Here is a 17861-nt window from a genome sequence, read left to right as displayed (position 1 = left end):
AGCAGGAAAAATCGTTTATGATACCGATAATCTCCATAAAGTTACTTTCGTTAAGAACCTCCTCGAATATAGTGACGATTTTAGTCGCTCAGTAGCAAAAAATAGTCTTTGGTATCTAGATACCGACCATAGGATAGCAAATGCTAATCAGAATGCAGGGTTTGAGGCTAGGCGACTTTTGACGACAGGTCTCAATGATGTCAATGTTGTTATACCTCTAAATCGTTACAGTTTCTTTGAAGAGCTGGAAGGTCGAATGTTACTCCCAATGCAACTCCAATTCAATATACAGTTACAGAATGACGCCGAATTACTTAAAAAGGCCGATGATGTAGCTGATAGACGAGTGGTCCTTAATAGATTCCTTCTATGGGTCCCAAAATTGACTCCAAAGGACAGCCTATATGATAAGTTTGTTAGTTCCTTCTTGGTAAAGAAAACTTGGACGTATATGCGCGAAATGTATGAGGTTTCCGCACCAACGAATAGCAGTGGATTCTTCCAGATCTCATCCAGTATTGATAATGTTAAGGCTATCTTTGTATATCTACAACGAGCTAAATCAAACAATGCAGATGAAAATCCCTATGAATTTGATACCTACAATATCAATCTTGACCGTGGGAATGGTAGTTATTTGACAACATGCCGATTGGAATACGGCAACGGAGTGTTTTATCCTGAGACCGAATATGATAGTGAGTCCAAAGTTAGGATCTTCAATGATTTGATGTCTTATGGTATGAGAAAGAATGATTACAACAGCGGTACACAACTCAACTTGGCAAATTACAACTCTCTCTATCCTATTATCTTTTTTGATTTATCATATCAAGCAGAGCGAGTAACTAGAGACCCAAAGCAGTTGATCTTCAGATATAAACTAAACGCTAATAGTGCGGGAGATAGTCCTTTCAACGTCCATGCCATCGTTCTTTATGATGAGACAATCGTCATTGACAAGGTGGGGAATGAGCTGGTTATTGTATAAATCAATCAATTGAATATTATGTATAAACCATTCTATTTTGTATACGTTTTATAAACAAGAAATTATATAACATATAATATATATACAAGTAATGACAACTTATCACTCTCATAAAGTGAATCTGTCAGAAGGACAGCGAAGGAAGCTTTTGACTGCTTATAGAAATAAAAGTGAGATCACTATTCGCTTAAACAATTCAGATATGACTGGCAATGACAGTTTAATGCTAACTCAACGACAAATCAATAAATTGAATAAGGCTAAGAAGTTAGGTGTTGGATCTGATTTAAACATCTCGAAGACACAAATTCGAAAGGTCATTAGGGTCGGTCATGGGGCACCGCGAATTGGTTTTCCAATGATTGGAATTAGTGCTCCGAAAACAAAAACAAGATCAAGAAGGTCAACAACTAACAAATCAACAACTGATAACACTTCAAAGAAGGATGGGGGAAATATTAGACTACCAAGTAAGAAAGATGTATTAGCTTACACACCGCCACCATTCATTGGTTCTTGGGATGAATATGATAAATTTCTTAGAACAGGTGGATTGGTGCTTCCAAAAAAAAAGATCTTAAAACCGAAAAGAAAGTAAGAAAGCCAACATTCCATAAGAATATACCAATGAGTAATTTTGATTTAATAAACTGGTGTTTATATTTGAATATACCGATAAAAAATGTACTAATGAGAGACGAGACTGTGCCACATAATCACAAATTAGGAATATTCATTTACAATCTCCAACCGTCATATCTGAGTGGTAGTCATTGGGTTGCAACTTATGTAAAAGATAAGGTAATCAATTATTTTGATAGTTTTGGTATGCCTCCATTTCAAAAAATAGTCGATCACGCAAAAAAGAAGAATTTAACATTGCTACATCAAAACAATCAGATACAGAATATAAATACAACCACATGCGGATACTTCTGTTTATACTTTTTGAATGAGATGAACCATGGGAATACGTATTCTAATTTGTTGGAAGTGTTTGACATATATGACACAATGAAGAATGAGAAATTCATTCAACATTATTTCAGAAATATATAACTTATATATATAATGGTTAAATCGTATTGCGTAAAGCAGAAAAAACAGACAGAATGCGTACCAGAAAGTGAAAAATATGTTCAAACCAAAAATGGGCGACTTATGATGAGATGCATTTGCTCTGAATGTAAAAGCGTTAAAACCCGTTTTGTAAGCAATAAAAAAAAGACACAAGGTCGGGGAGTTGGTCAAACCATCAACAAAAAGATCGGCGATAAGATTCCGGGGTTTCAACAAGCTCAAGACGTAGCATCTTTCATCATGGGCGCTACCGGAGGTGATAAAAAATTGTTTGATAAATACTGGAGTGGTGAAATTGCTAAAGGGGCTTTTAACAATAAAAATGGATTATTTTCAAAAAAGTTCTGGACATCCCCAAGTGAGCATCAAGATCCGTCATGCTCTGCTACTATTTGGGATAAGAAATCTAAAAAATGGCGAAACACATACTGCGATTAAATATCTAATGTATATATATATGTGTAAGTCATACTGTGTTTCATGTAAAAAGAATACTGAGTCTATGAATTCTAAAAAAGTCAAAGCAAAGAATGGCCGTCTTATGGAAAAATCAAATTGTTATATTTGCGGTAAAAAGAAGAGTAAATTCATAAAAAGTCATAGTGGTGGAGCTCTTGCAAGACGAAAAGGCCCTTCTACTGTTGATAAAATAGCCTATGTAGCATCTAATTTCATAACTCCATCACCTAGCTTTGCTTCAATGGCAAGACTTTTAGCAGGGCAAGCTCTCAAAGGTGTAAAAGACAATGTTGATTACTATAAAAAGGGTAAGGGTCTTGATATTCAAAAACACTTATCAAAACTTGGAGAACTACACATGAGAACACCTACAGGCAAAAAGTATAATTATTGTGGACCTGGTACTAAATTAGAAGAAAGATTAGCTTCTAACGATCCTAAATATAGAGATCCAATAAACAATCTTGATAGCATATGTCAACAGCATGATATTGACTACAGTAATTCAAAATCACTAGCTGATAAACATAAGGCAGATGATCTTATGCTTAAGAGAATATCAAAAATACCATTTAAAGACCGTCCGTGGGGAACAACAGGGGTACAAGCTTTAATCGCTAGTAAAAGAAAAATCGGATTGGGTATAAAAAAAAAGAAGCCGAAAAACGGAAAACGGCGTTGAGTAAAAATGATTGGTCTCAACAATTAGCCGATGAGTTACATAAACCAATCAGACGAAAATTTAAAACTAGAAGAGTAATATCAAATGGAATTGACGAGATATGGTCTGCTGATTTAGTTTTTATGGATAAACTTTCAAAATGGAATAAAGGTTATAAATATCTATTGACTATAATTGACGTATTCAGTAAATTTGCTTGGGCTATACAATTGAAAGATAAGAAAGGTGCATCAATAACTAACGCTTTCAACAATATTGTCATTAATGACAAGCGTAAACCTGAATATGTCTGGGTCGATAAGGGATCTGAATTTTATAACAAAACATTCAAGGAATGGCTAAAGCAAAATGATATTAACATGTATTCCACTTTTAATGAAGGTAAAGCTGTTGTTATTGAGAGATTTAATAGAACTTTGAAAAATAAAATGTACAAACAGTTTACTATTCAAGGTAATACACAGTATCTTGAAATACTTCCAAAAATAGTAAAAGAATATAATAATACAAAACATAGCTCTATCAAAATGACACCCACAGAAGCTTCAAAGAAAAAGAATGAAGGAACTGTTTACTTTAACCTATACGGTGATATGGAGCCATTATCAGCTAAACCAAAATTTAAGGTTGGTGACAAGGTCCGAATATCTAAGTATAAACGAATTGTTTTCGATAAGGGTTATACACCGAATTGGAGTGAAGAAATGTTCGTAATTACTAAGATCCAACATACTAATCCCATTACATACAAATTGAAAGATCTCAATAATGAAGACATACAAGGAAGCTTTTATGAACCTGAATTATTAAAAGCAAAACAGGATGTATTCAGAATTGATAAAGTGATCCGTAGAGACTACAAAAAGAAACAGGCTCTTGTCAAATGGAAGGGATACAGTGATGACTTTAACAGCTGGATTCCAATGAAAGATTTACAACATATTTAAACGCACTATAAACAAAAAATATAATTTCTATTATCTATTATATAATGGAAATACCAATACCCACGGAGCAAATAATAAGATTTGAATCAAGTTATGAAACCATGATTTGATTCAAATGAATGAAAGAAGATAGAGATTCACGTGTAATTCAATCAATCTATTTTAAAAATTAAAACATATAATATATATATAATAAATGTCATACAAAGAATTAACAAATGAAAAAAAATATGATTTAATAAGAAAAGATGTTTTTGAAACGATTTTCATGAATAGTTCACCTATAAAACAATTAACAGACTCTGATTATATTAATACAATCTATCAAACTTTAACTAAATCAAATTTAATTAAAGAAATGACAGTTGAATGCTTAGAAAATAGTTGTATTATAACAGTTGATTACGTAACTACAAAAAAAGGTAAAAAACATTGGTTGGATGCACTAAATGAAAAAAAACAACAAGAGCTGGGAAAGTGATAGAAGTACAATAATGTATAAAAAAATGATACAAATAAGGAAAGTTTCAAAATATATTTAAACGCACTGTAAAATAATATAAAACATATACCATACATATAATAAATGTCATACGAAGAATTAACAGATGTTGAAAAATATGATTTAATAAGAGAAGATGTTTTAGCAACAATTTACATGAATAGTTCACCTATAAGACTAGCAACATGGTCTGAATATATTAATACAAAAAATGAATTTTTTAAATCTAATTTAATTAAAGAAATGACAGTTGAATGCTTAGAAAATAGTTGTATTATAACAGTTGATTACATAACTACAAAAAAAGGTAAAAAACATTGGTTGGATGTAATAAATGAAAAAAAGATAACCAGACAGAATAAACAAATTGTTAACAAATATGAGGAAAAGGTATACACCTTTGGATATGACAAGCGCGCAATAAAATACATATCGGATAGCTGTATAGAAACATATCCTTATGGATATTAAAGACAAACTCATCTGTTTATCCTAGGTTATAATCTTAGGTTTTGATTTTCATTATGTCAACGAGGTTTGTTTTAAACGCACTAAGATGCAAGATTTTTAAAAAAGAGTATAAGAGATTCATGAAAAAACGCATAAAAATAAAAACATACACTATATATATAGATAAATGACAAACATGAAAATAAACATGGAAAATTTAAAGAAAATATGTTTCAAAGCAAATACATTCAAAAATATGTCTGATGACGCAATAAACACACTGAAGTATATCGTAACATTAAAAGAATTATCAAAACTCGGAGATTTGGTATATGAAAATTTAGACACTTTAGTATATTTAGATAAAAAACTAAAGGAAGATGGACATTGCAAGCCATTAACAAAATTATTAAATGAAGAAAATGAAACAAGCAAATACCTATGTAACATTTACAATGATTTAAACAGTGTATTATCCGACCTTGAAAAAGAAAAAATGAATTCAAAAATAACAAAAATCATAATCGTTTTAGAAGACAATTCACAACAGATATTCAGTACAAGAGATTTACCATGATAATAAAAACAGCATAAAACTCGGCTTCGCTTGGTTTTCCAGATTGATATTTCAGTTATGATATCAAGGCTTGTTTAAACGCACTATTAATGATATAAGAAATTAATATATTGTGTTATTAATATATAACAATTGATGTTTTGGAATGATAATATTGTTAATGCCCGATACCAGAGATGGTTTACCAAAGAAGACAAAATGAAAGCTATAAGGCGCACAAAAGCCCGTTATATGCGAAATACACGATGGTTTTGTGAGCAATGTAAAAAAGAGTACAGTCTGGGTAGCAAGTGGACCCATATAAGGCAATCCCATTCGAACGCAGTATAAAAAAAGTTTAAAAAAGAGTATAAGAAGTTTTTTTTTTTATTTTGAACCTAGGGTTGAGTTAGGGTTGGTTTTTCAGGCTTGGTTTTACAGGCTTGGTTTTCTAGGGTTTGAATTTCAGTTTTTGATTCTAATATTTGATTCCAATATTTGAATCCATTTTTGTCCCATATTTTGTATCCAGCACTGGAAGTAGTGATGTACTATATCTCTAAGGCAAATTTGCCTCAGAGTGTAGTACATTACTACTTAAATGCTTGAAGCTTTCCTGACGCGTAAAATAAATTCCAAGCCCTCGATCGAGCTCAGTTTTCTTGATTCAGCCAAACGTTAAAGGAGCTATAGGCAGATGACTTCGAAAACATAAGTGGTTGAATTGAATTGAGTTGCAAACGGTTAGGAACACGTACGTTCTATGGTCGCCCACAACCTCTTGGAACGAGATATGTCATTTCGATGTAATTGGCTCTTATAACAAAAACTAACACAGTAATTTTAAATGCACGGCTAGTACGACGACACTTGTGTTGGACAATTTATTTGGCCGATATTTCGACTAGTCAACTAGTCTTCTACAGGGCCAGAGCTGGAGTGAGATAAAACTTAACGGCTCCTAAAATTTAAATTATTTAAATTATTTTATTATTTAAATTTTAGGAGCCGTTAAGTTTTATCTCACTCCAGCTCTGGCCCTGTAGAAGACTAGTTGACTAGTCGAAATATCGGCCAAATAAATTGTCCAACACAAGTGTCGTCGTACTAGCCGTGCATTTAAAATTACTGTTTTATACACCTCGAGTGAGTTCTAGTACATGCATCTCCAAGCTACGTGAGATCCGACAACAATTGTGCCATAGTCTTCCTAACGTTGTGTGGCCCTCTGCATTTAATCGTCCCACAAAAACTAACAGGCCACTGCCTCTATAATATAGCCCTTGGAAACAATAGTGGTTTTGTTTACGAATTGTAAAATAGAGGTTCCAGCGAGATAGGGGGAAATAAACGAGTATGAGCAGGCGTTATTCTGAGCACGTAAGTGTCTACCTACTCTAGAAAGATCCGAGAAAGAGCATTCTTGCGAAAATAAAAACTATATCATTACGTAAAAGAATGTTGATTGTGCTAAAAAGCATAACAATCATTCACCATGGTTTCATGCATGAAGTTGCTTTTCATGTTCCAGTGATTGTTTCTATACGTTTCCTGAGGTGGGTGTACATCCGTGCTGAAGTACTAAACCATGACATGAATAAATATGCTAATTTGTTGGATGTTGTTTTTAAAAACAGACCGTGTCTCGCAGATTCATTCGCCTTCGACGGTGATTACAAGAGAGGCTTTTCAAGATTCTACAATCATCTGTGTCTAAAGGTAAATTTTCTTATCAAGTATACATTCCTTCACTTAATTTCTAATACACATGCAAGCTGGGGCTAGTGTGCGGATTTTGTACCTATTCGCCTCAGCCTTACCGTAATGATTCGATTTAGCGCCCTCCTTCCAATAAGCGCCCCCTTCCGAATAAGCGCCCCCTTCGAATGTTTTTTTGTCAATAAGCACCCCTATTGTGGATAACTGCCCCTACTGAAGTCATCGACATCGAATAGACAAATTCTAGAACATTCACCGAACCGTACATGCATATTTTTACCGTTAAAATAAACAATTCTTTTAAAAGTAACTGAACTTTTAACAATTTGTAACTCTTACAGTTTCTGTTTTTGTTAGTTTTTTTAATAATATTAAAGTTTTTTTTGAACAGTTAGTTGTTTCTCAAAAAATTAAATAAGCGCCTCAAACTGAACTACAGAATGAAAAATTTAAATGCGAGAGAAATATTTGTTTAGTGAGAGCTAAAGATTACATTCGTTTGTTTAAATCTCACGCTCACTGCGTGAGGTTTGAGAGCTCTGCATCTAATATGCTAGCTGTATCGATGTGAAAGGCTAGATTCCTTATCGGTAAATCTGCAATGCGAGCTAGATTTGTACCTTAATAGCTCATTTGACGACTGTCAGCTGTTAGTAATTTCGTGCTTATTCTTCGTTGCTGCAAATTTTCAATTTCTAACATTATGTTTTCTCATTAAAATATTTTGTACCGTTACGTTTTTTCTTCTAAAATTTATGCCATAAGAAATAATTTTTATGCTATTTTTAAACGTAGAAAACTCTGCCTTCCCTCGAGAAACACATGTGCAACTTTTAGGTATTATTATAGCGCTGGCAAGCTCTGCTCAGTGATAGAGAAACACCACTAGGCATGCGCTGTTTCCTGAACATTCTGGCGCTAGCAAGTTCTGCTCAGTGATCGCACGTACCTTATAATTAGGCTACGTTTACACGGGACCGGTCCGGAACCGTTCCGAACCGAACCGGACCTGTTTACATGGAACCATTTGGAACCGATCCAGGTGTTTACACGGGACCGTTCTGGAACCGGTCCGGAACGGATCCATAACTGGACCTGCAAAATAACCGGTCCAGTTTTGGATCCGTTCCGGACCGGTTCCAGAACGGTCCCGTGTAAACAGAAGGCCTATCCGGTACGAAAATCGGACCACATCCGTTCCGGACCGGTCCCGTGTAAACGTAGCCTTAATAACTCATTTGACGAATGCCAACTGTCAGTAATTTTCGGTTATCTCATTTAAATATTTCATTCCGTCACGTTTTTATTCTTTGTAACTTAAGACTTATCAAAAGCATCGTGAACTAAAATTTATCTGAAAAGAAATAATTTTTAGGTATTTTGAATGTAGAAAACTCTGCCTTCCCTGGAGAAACGCCATTTGGCATATGCTGTTTCTAGACAATATTCTTTCGCTAGAAAGCTCTGCTCAATGATCGCGATTTCCTTAATGGCTCATTTGTCAACTGTTAACTGTCAGCTGTCATTTTTGTTTTTCTAATTAGCTAATTAGGACCCCTTAAAAGGGAGAACGTCTAAGATCGTATCCCATTCTCAACAGAGAACCAACTACTAACGGAGATCTGACTTGACGCAGAGAAGAAAAAGTGCAGTGCAGTAAGTTAAGTCTTATATCATGTTTATAAGACTCTCTCCTCCGCAGAGGCCTCTCCCTTTTTTCGTAAGGGCTGGGAAATAGGGAGAGGTGAAAAGTGAGCGCGCGGAGCCTGGGGATTTAACGGCTGCTTGATGTAGTTCCTCTCGAAGTATAAACCAATGCCAAACATGAGGAAGTGGACGCATTCCTCACAACCAATTTATACAAAAGTATAAAATACCAAAAATACTGAGTCGATAATAGCTTGTGTATCGAAATACATGAAATGTTTTTTGAAAGCCTTAATTCTTTGTATTGTGGATAATTAAGTTTTGATAAAAGAAAAGCAGGGAAGTTACCTACCCTTTGGCCGTTTTTCGATGATTTTCATAGTATGAATGTTTACTCGTTTTTCACACGTATGTGGATAAAAACAGAAAGTTAGTTTTATAACAGGTATCGAAGAAAACTGCGTTGGTTCAAGTGTCGATAGTTAAGGGTTACAATTGTTACTGTTGATAGTTAATTAATGTGATCAAAAGGAGAAACTGAAGTTTCTGACGTGAAGCTATTGTCCGCGGTTCATCGATCGTTAAGGTCTGATCGTTAAGGTTTCGCGATTTCAAAATAATCGCGAAATTTAATACACGCGAATAAAACAATGCGCGAAATTTAAACACGCGAAAATTAATTACCATTACTTTATATCAAAACAAAAATTTTAAATATATGGAAATTTAACTATCTATCCTTGGAAATATATTTCCGTCTTGTTTTCGACTAGCACCCTTTCTCTAATTACTGTCTTCTTCAGCTTGTAAATCGGCCAAGACTTCTTTAGTACAGTCACCATTTGACTTTTTCCGTTTGCAGGCTCCTTGTAGGATTGTAGATACACTTACATTGAGCAAGACCTTTGTATATTTCCAGTAGCTCCTTAGTCTTTATCGACTAATCTAGAATACACTGGGAAAATCGCGAAATTTAATACACTCTTCCTTTATTTTTTCTTGCAATCGAGAAACTTAATACTCGCGAAATTCGGCTCCCGAATTTTCACGAAATTAAGTACACGCGAAAATTAGTAAGAATAAGGTAATAATAGAAATAATAGGGGCCCACGCGTACGGTGCTTTTTTGCAGTCTTTTGCTTATTTCTATTTTGTTTCTGAACAGAACCGTTGGCAGTGAAAGATGTTTGCCAAATTCATTATCGTCGCCATCGTCGCGAAAGCAATCTTATCCCAGAACAAAGCTATGGCAAGCTGTGTGGAATGTCCTGAATGCGTGAAACTCAACACATCTCCAGTTTGCTTCGGAGCCAAAGATAATCAGTACGGTAGCTTCAGCTACTGAGAAGGATATCTCCGTGAGGCAGTTCATGCTCGTGTACCGCTCCGGAACGGTATCGTGTAGTACAAACCCTGGCAGGAACGCCAACTGGGGGTGTGATCCAAATATGCCATCCATTGGTGCCCTTCTGACAGACCAGCAAAACACGATAGTGGCTCCAGATCCCTCAACAGTAAATGGAAATGGAGGGTATAATCTGGCAGGTTACACAGCCTCTTCGTCTTTCCTCGTGTTCTGTGCTCAACCTTCCTGCACTCCTCTCGCTGTCCCAGCTAACAGCGAGCTACGCCTGTCGTATGGGCCGGATTTACTTGACGTATCAGAGAGCGACAACTCTGGAGAAACATGCGCAGACGTGTATGCTCTTTTGGCTTAAACCAGCAACCGACACTGAATAGTTACCTGGTCCTTTCAAGAAACCTCGAACAATGTAGTAAAATAGAACTGTTAAGAGAAGCAAAGTTTCTGTAGTCATTTGAAAAAGGACAATTAAATAATACGAGTTGAAAAAACTTGTTTTAGCTCATTGCCTTTTCTAAAACTTTTACTCCCGGCCCTCACAAATACTCCTGGAATTGTTTCAAACTTTCTTCAATCATCATAACACAACCACAATACAACAAAACACAACATAACACAAATACAGTACTTGAGGAACAATTCTCAAACTCATTAATAGAAAACCGTCTTAATTAGCATAGATTTTTACGATTTTATTTCTCCGTTTACTCCATAGTTTTTGTTTCGATTGCGAAGATATATCAAACACACTAAACATTGTTTTATCGGCCATCCAAACATCTCGAATTTCGTAAAAATACTTACAGGCCCGCAAATGATCCCACCGGAAATGATTCGTGTAAATGATACCACAAAATATTTGGAATGGCGTGGACTTTCTGAATAGTCTATGGATGACAAGTGCCTCAGGCAAAAACGCAACAATTAATAGTCGGTGATAATACCGTGCGAAACGTTTAGAAAACGCACCTCAAAAATATACATGAATCTTCGAAGATGCCTCTGCAGTCTAATTAACCACTTTTTTTCCCTGTACAATGCTGCCTCGGTAGACACGAGCTTCCTTTTCCTTGGAGGCGCAGAAGATTTCTACGTGCGAAGTTTGGAGATTATGGTACATTTGTAGTTTAATAACCTTTATTTGAAAACACATTTTCCTTTACAATTCGCTCGTGTTAATATTTAATGAAATACAGTTGACGATTGAGTTATTACCACAGCGTCGCTGGGTAGATTTATTTGCATACCGCACGCATAGACCTGTCACTTTTGCATGTGCAAATTTCTTACTAACAATCATCTCCGCCTCTGCTCTGAGAGCTACACGAAAAGTGACCTGTTAAAGACTTCAAAGAAAAAACAATAAACCACAGATTTCGAAAGAGAGTAGCTCGAGAACAAGACCCCTCCATCTTCTCAGATTAGAGTAGACTTTTAGCCAAGAGCGAGCATTCCAATGTCAATTTTTCTCCACTATCGACGATTTTTTTCTTGAGGACAAAAGATTCGGCTAAACCATAAGATCACTAACATTTTCCGAAAAGAGGACATACAGTAAAAACCCGCGAGTAAGAACCTAAGCCAGTTTTAGAACCTGCTACGCTAAAATTTGCGAATTAGATACAATTTTTATAAGAACCAATTTAGCCTCAAATTTGGAAACAGGTTCTTGTTTTCTAAAATTGATTAAAAATGTTTACTTTTGTTTAATGAGTTTGGACAAAGCATTACTGTGCATGTATATAATGTCATATTCTAAATGATTAGTGCTTCATTTCTCTACAGAAGCACTTATGTGGTATGCAAATTTTATACAAGAAATACAGTCAAAGCTCTCGTAAGCGGACACCCTCGGACGCAAAAAAAGTGTCCGTAACTGGAGCTGGCCGCTTACGAGAATGGTTCTCGTAAGCTTGCACAGCTAACAATAACCGGACGGACGTGGATGACGACAAAACAAACACTGAAATATGGTTATTATTAAATATTTTTAATTACTGTAAAATCATTTTGACGAATGGCGATGTGAAGTTGATTTATATAAAACAAGATACAGAGGTTGTTAATAGGATTTTCTTTGGGCTGAAACCCAATTTCAGGTAAGTGAATGATATTATTATCTCATTCTTTAATCTTAAATTTGAAATGCAAGAGTCCCAACAAATAAATCAAATTCAATTGTTGACAATAAAATTCATAACGTGACGCAGGTCACGCAATGAGCTCAGTCGATGATTTTACTGTTTTTTCTTCTTTCTTCGCGTCTATATAACCAGTGTATCGGAATAAGACGTCCACAAAATTAAATAAAGTTTAAACTTGCTTTCTTTGTGCAAATCATAGCTCCCAAATGTAAATTTAGCGGACCAGATCACTTAGCGGAGGACGAATTCAAAAATTAGCTTTATGCAAATTAGACACGAGGAGGTCGTAAACTTTCGTTTCTCATTTGTGTGAATCTTGAGTACCCAGATTTTTTATTTGATATTATAACAGAAGAGACATCGAGCTTTTGCACAGTATCTGTTTTGACTCGATATCGGACATATCAAGGTGCTTTCTCGGCCTCCAAAGTTTCTCAATTTTTGCCCTTTCCCGAAGTGTTTGATAAAGCAATATTTTAAAAGGCGAAGGAAACCTCAAAATAGCCGGAAAAAATTGAAAGTTTATGTTGCCTGAAAGAGGAAAGGTCAAGCTATTATTCTAAGTTTATTTCGATTCAAAGCATTGAAAATTGCTCTTATAGGAATATCGAGAACTTTCTCATTTTTACGCATTTTTTTGCATATTTAATGAGCTAAAACCGTTATTTTCGTTTTTTCTTAATTTCTCGAAAACCATAAATTCCTTGAAGATGAGAATAATATTTTCGAACATAGTTCCCCAAAGTTGTTATTCAGGCAAAGTTTCAAGATTTTCGATTTTCCCAGCCTGTCCAACGATTCTTCATATTCTCAGTCGGAGCCTCTTAATATCAAAATACTTTCCAAGCTAAAATAATTAACGTGTAAATTTCAGAAACCTTTTGAAAACGTTTCTCAAAAGAGTTGTTAAAAAAGCTATTAATATAACAGTTCGAATATTGATTAGTGTTTTTCAGTTTTTAATGAAGACTTTGTCACGACACTAGTGGCGCCAAGAATCTATTAAAACAAAGCTTTGAAAGGCAAAACAATTGACGCAAAATGTTTAGCATGCATTATTTCTGTGAAACATGCCAATATTCTCAAACACTGTTACATCATCCAGATGCAATTATTTTCATGTTTAAACACACGTTAAGTTACTCCGAAGGAATGCACTTTTCAGTCTTAAATTTATAAGCGTCAGTCTCGGAGAACCGAATATCACTGAAAGAAAAAGAACAACTTATGTTTGTCAATAATTAAAGAATAAGGTTATGCTAATTCCGCCATGCACATCGTTCGCTAATAAGCAGATGTGTCTACTGCTGAATCAAATGGTTTTACATCTGACAAATCTAATGTACTGAGTCTCTGTTACATTTGAGCTTACAAACGAAGGTTCTTCTATCGAATAAGTAAAGATATGAAAAAGAATTGGATTGGAAGAGGGAATGGAATAACCCTATAACTTAACATTAGCTGAAAGCATATATAATATATGTACTTGGCCTGGAGGAGCGGTAAAAATAAAAGACAATAGTGTTTTTGTAGTCAGTGTAACGACCTTAACAAGTAGGAATGTTTTTATGCGTTGATGCAAGCAAGGTCATTCATATTTGCAAAATACACGCCTACCTCATAGCATAAATTATAGGTCTGAAGGGTTTAAAACAGAGCAACTCTCGCTATTCTCAGTCTGTACTTGAAGAAAGTATTTTGTCATCGCGCTGTGATCCTTCACAAGTTCCACAAAAAGGTAAGAATATCAAACCTGTTAAACAGACTTGCACTTTTATTTCTAATAGGCCTTTCCGATTTAGCGGAAAATCAGGCCGATTTTCCGCTCACTTAAAGCGAGGCGTGGACTTTAATACACGTGTGCTTGAATATCACAACTTGTCGTTACTTTGAATTTGACAGCCTTTTAAATTCAAATTTAGGACGGTAAACTAATAACTGCATAGTTAATTTGTTTGCGAACTGAAATTTTGTTCTCCAGTTGGAACTCTATCTTCGTTTGTCAATCTTCAAAACCCGTTTGTAAAAAAGTCATACACAGTCATTACGTACTTCTCTTCTTTTGTTTAATTTTCAACATTGGCATTCTGAAATTAAAAATACGCGTACATATATGTCAAACCATATTGCATTAAAGCAAACTGAAACTAATTTCTTAATCTTCGCGCTTGACATTCATCTTCGCACTTGCCAGATAAACAAAAAAAGAAAAGAAAAGGACTACTATTTCCATTGGTATGTTCGCACCGAAGTGCCATGGCCTCGCGTGTTACATAAATTAGCACCTTTTGCCTTTAGATGCCGCCGTATTGAGCACCATATTTAGAAGTTCTCTCGACTTTGGGGCGTTCTCACATGCGTTCGTGCTCCAAAAGTTCGGTTTAGGCTACTTTTTTGCCCTTCTCTCCTGCTCTCAGCAATTACGGAAACTTCCATCCTGCTTCGATTCTTCGAATGCGCGGAAATTATTTTCGCTCATGTCTTAGTATGTCCACGTGTACCATATATAGAGGTGCAGCATAACAAAGTAAATTCGTCTTCTGTTCTACAGGCTATGACAACAATGAAAAGCCATTTCTTTTAAAAATTGGTTAATAAAGCTATTGTTCTATAAAGTAATGGAAGAACAATAACTTCCACTTCCGTTGATTTTCCGCTAAATCGGAAAGCCCTAATTGTTCAGTTTCGATTCGACTGAGAGCGCTTAAATAAACGTGCTGTCTTGCATAATGTCACTCGTCACGCAAAAAAGAAAATATACTTTAGTACGCGAGCATGCTTTGTTTATCTTTGCGCGCGTCCACTCGCTCTAAATCTTTTGCAGTTTTTAAGTAAATGAATTACATTTCCACGCATTGAAAGTGATAGAAAATAAAATCAGTCAAGCAGATTCCCAGGAGATATTTTTCAGTCTGTTAACAAAAGAAATACTTCTCGCCTACATCAAAGATGTTGCGCTCTTCACGATCTTCGGAAGCATGCCAGCTTGTCGGCAAATACATCGGAATGAATAGTCAATCAGTTTAAACAATAGCTTGAATATATGAATGCTTAATAACCTCAAAATTTGAGTCGCTGTGAAGTTGTCATGAACGTTTATTCCAAATTTCGCCAGTCAGTGAAATTTGTAAACTTGCAAACTTTCCATGCAGTCCTTACTTACTCTCGCGAAGAATGACACCGGCCAATTTTCATGTGAAAGTACTTTTAAAACATTGAACAAATTTTCTGCTTTTAACCAATTGTCATTTTCCTTTCCTTTCATTTGACTATTATAGCTTATTACTCTTTGAAAATTTTTGTCCTGTTGATCAGTAAAATTCTAAGCGTGGAGCTGAACCTGTGTCTTAGCTTATTCTTTCAGCCGCTTTGATTTTCTGACCAAGTCATTCGATGAGTGTGTTGAGAACAACCAAGTCGTTGATCTCAAAATTTTAACAAGATTTCTATTTCTTCGAGAAAGGTTTTCTATAGTTTAGTATTCCATAAATGCTATAGACCGCACTTTCCAGGGGTTTACTGGCGTAATAAAACTACTTGGGATGTTGGAAGAATACTCTAAAAGCATGCAAATCACTCGCCTAACGCTCGTCATTTACCAGCCTCCTTCGAAGACGTTCTTTGGGCTCGTCACGCGTTTCTCCCCCACGACCGTCTGCTTAACCGAGCTACCACTTCTGTTCGTCGGTGGTTTGCCTCTGTTATGAAAAAACCAATCAGCGCCCGTCTGTTGTATAACAGAAAATCGTTGGGAAGAAACGCGTGATGAGCCAAAAGAACGTCTGCGAAGGAGGCTAATGATTTACAAGCTTTTCTCGATTTCTCCTAGTCCAGTCCCTGAATTCTCTTCCAACATCCCGCGTGGTTTTATTACGCCAGTAAACCCTTAGAAAGTGCGGTCTCTTGCGTAAAGAAATAATGTTTAGGTTAATTTTTTAACATTACGGTAATGTCTATGATTTTCCTAGTATGAATGTTTATTCGTTTTTCACACGTATGTGGACAAAAACAGAACGTTTTATCACAGGTATCGGAGAAAACTGCGTTGGCTCAAGTGTCGATAGTTAAGGGTTACAATTTGTTACCTTTGATAGTTAATTAATGTGTTCAAAAGGAGAAAGTGAAGTTTCTGACGGTGCTTTTGCCGCAGATCATCGATCGTTAAGGACTAAAGCAAGAGCATTGATAAAATATTTGTTCAATAAATAACAAATTTTAATCCCGCTTTTTGATCCCAATTTCTTTTAAACTGGTACCAGTTCTCGAAGGATTTCTTGTTTTCGTGGGGAAGGTTGCGGATTGACACATTTTGCATAGGAAACGCAAGGTGTTACGTTGCTATGAATTGCAACCTCCCCGAGCCCCATAACATCATGTCTTATAGTCTTTTCATTTTTCTTCTGTCTCAGATCAAAACGAAGTGATCATGATCAAGTTCCTTTTTATCTCCTTGATGGCCACCGTGCTGTTGTCCGACGAAGCTTCGGCTGACTGGGTTGATCAATGGGTGAAGCTCAACCAGGATCCAGTTTGCTTCGGAGCCAAAGACAACCAGTATGGTAGCTTTAGTGTCAGTACAAACATCGCCGTGACCTCCGTGATGCTGGTGCACCGCTCTGGTTGGGTAAGGTGTGCTCCTTTTTCAGACACTCAAAGCAACTGGGGATGTAGTAGTGACAAAATTAATGTCCACCTAACAGACCAAAACAACAGGCGACTGGTTCCAGCAGCTTCAGTCCCGAAAGACGACTACGACTTTTACACCATGCCAGGTTACACCTCCAAATCACCGGTCCTCGTCTTCAGTCAAGATTTCTCTTTCTACCGCAACCAAAAGCTGCGTCTGTGGTATGGAGAGGATTTAATTAACAATGGCGAGGGCGACAACTCTGGTAAATCGTGCGCAGACGTGTATGGTCTTAGGGGATAATAAGCTGACCTGATGAAGCCGCAAACCTCGAACAGTAAAATAAAATGGTGATTTTTAGTAGAGGGGACAGTTTTGTAGTTACTTGATTGGAGGCATTAATAAAGGTACTCGAGGTGAAAACAGTTGTGTTAGTTCAGTGTCGTCTCTGAATACATTTTTCCCCTTCACGAAAACTTAAGCTTCCTTCTCTGTTAAGCACTCGTATGCAGCAAAAACTCTGCAATCTGTCGTTTGGATGCGTTTGGAGGCGAATTACAAAGTAAAGCCATTTTGAAAGCAATTGAACAGCACCTGATGCATAGAAGGATATTTTTTTGTAAATATTCCTGAAATATTGAAATTAAACTATCGATCAAATTTTGCCAGAGATGATGTAAAAATATGCAGGCAT

At 35.9% G+C, this 17861-nt stretch overlaps 1 protein-coding gene and 1 long non-coding RNA gene across 2 annotated transcripts in view; both read left to right on the top strand.

Moving 5' to 3' along the window:
• LOC144659723 (uncharacterized) overlaps window positions 1-10917 on the top strand; it is a 31725-nt gene extending 20808 nt beyond the window's left edge. Inside the window, exons 2-4 of the long non-coding RNA XR_013571950.1 lie at window positions 7305-7386; window positions 8987-9042; window positions 10199-10917. This is a non-coding gene — a long non-coding RNA (uncharacterized LOC144659723). The remainder of the gene's footprint in view (window positions 1-7304; window positions 7387-8986; window positions 9043-10198) is intronic.
• A 3242-nt stretch (window positions 10918-14159) lies between these two features.
• Window positions 14160-17590, top strand: LOC144660255 (uncharacterized). Its single transcript, XM_078520859.1, has 2 exons — window positions 14160-14278; window positions 16950-17590. Exon 2 carries the CDS (start codon window positions 16967-16969, stop codon window positions 17468-17470), a length of 504 nt encoding a protein of 167 aa, XP_078376985.1. The 5' UTR covers window positions 14160-14278; window positions 16950-16966; the 3' UTR covers window positions 17471-17590.
• Window positions 17591-17861: the final 271 nt, after the last annotated feature.

The sequence above is a fragment of the Oculina patagonica genome, chromosome 7 (assembly GCF_052425735.1).
Source record: "Oculina patagonica isolate OP01 chromosome 7, crgOcupat, whole genome shotgun sequence".
Lineage (NCBI taxonomy): Eukaryota > Metazoa > Cnidaria > Anthozoa > Scleractinia > Oculinidae > Oculina > Oculina patagonica.
Note: the sequence above shows the minus strand (reverse complement) of the source record. Positions and strands in the feature narration are given on the sequence as shown.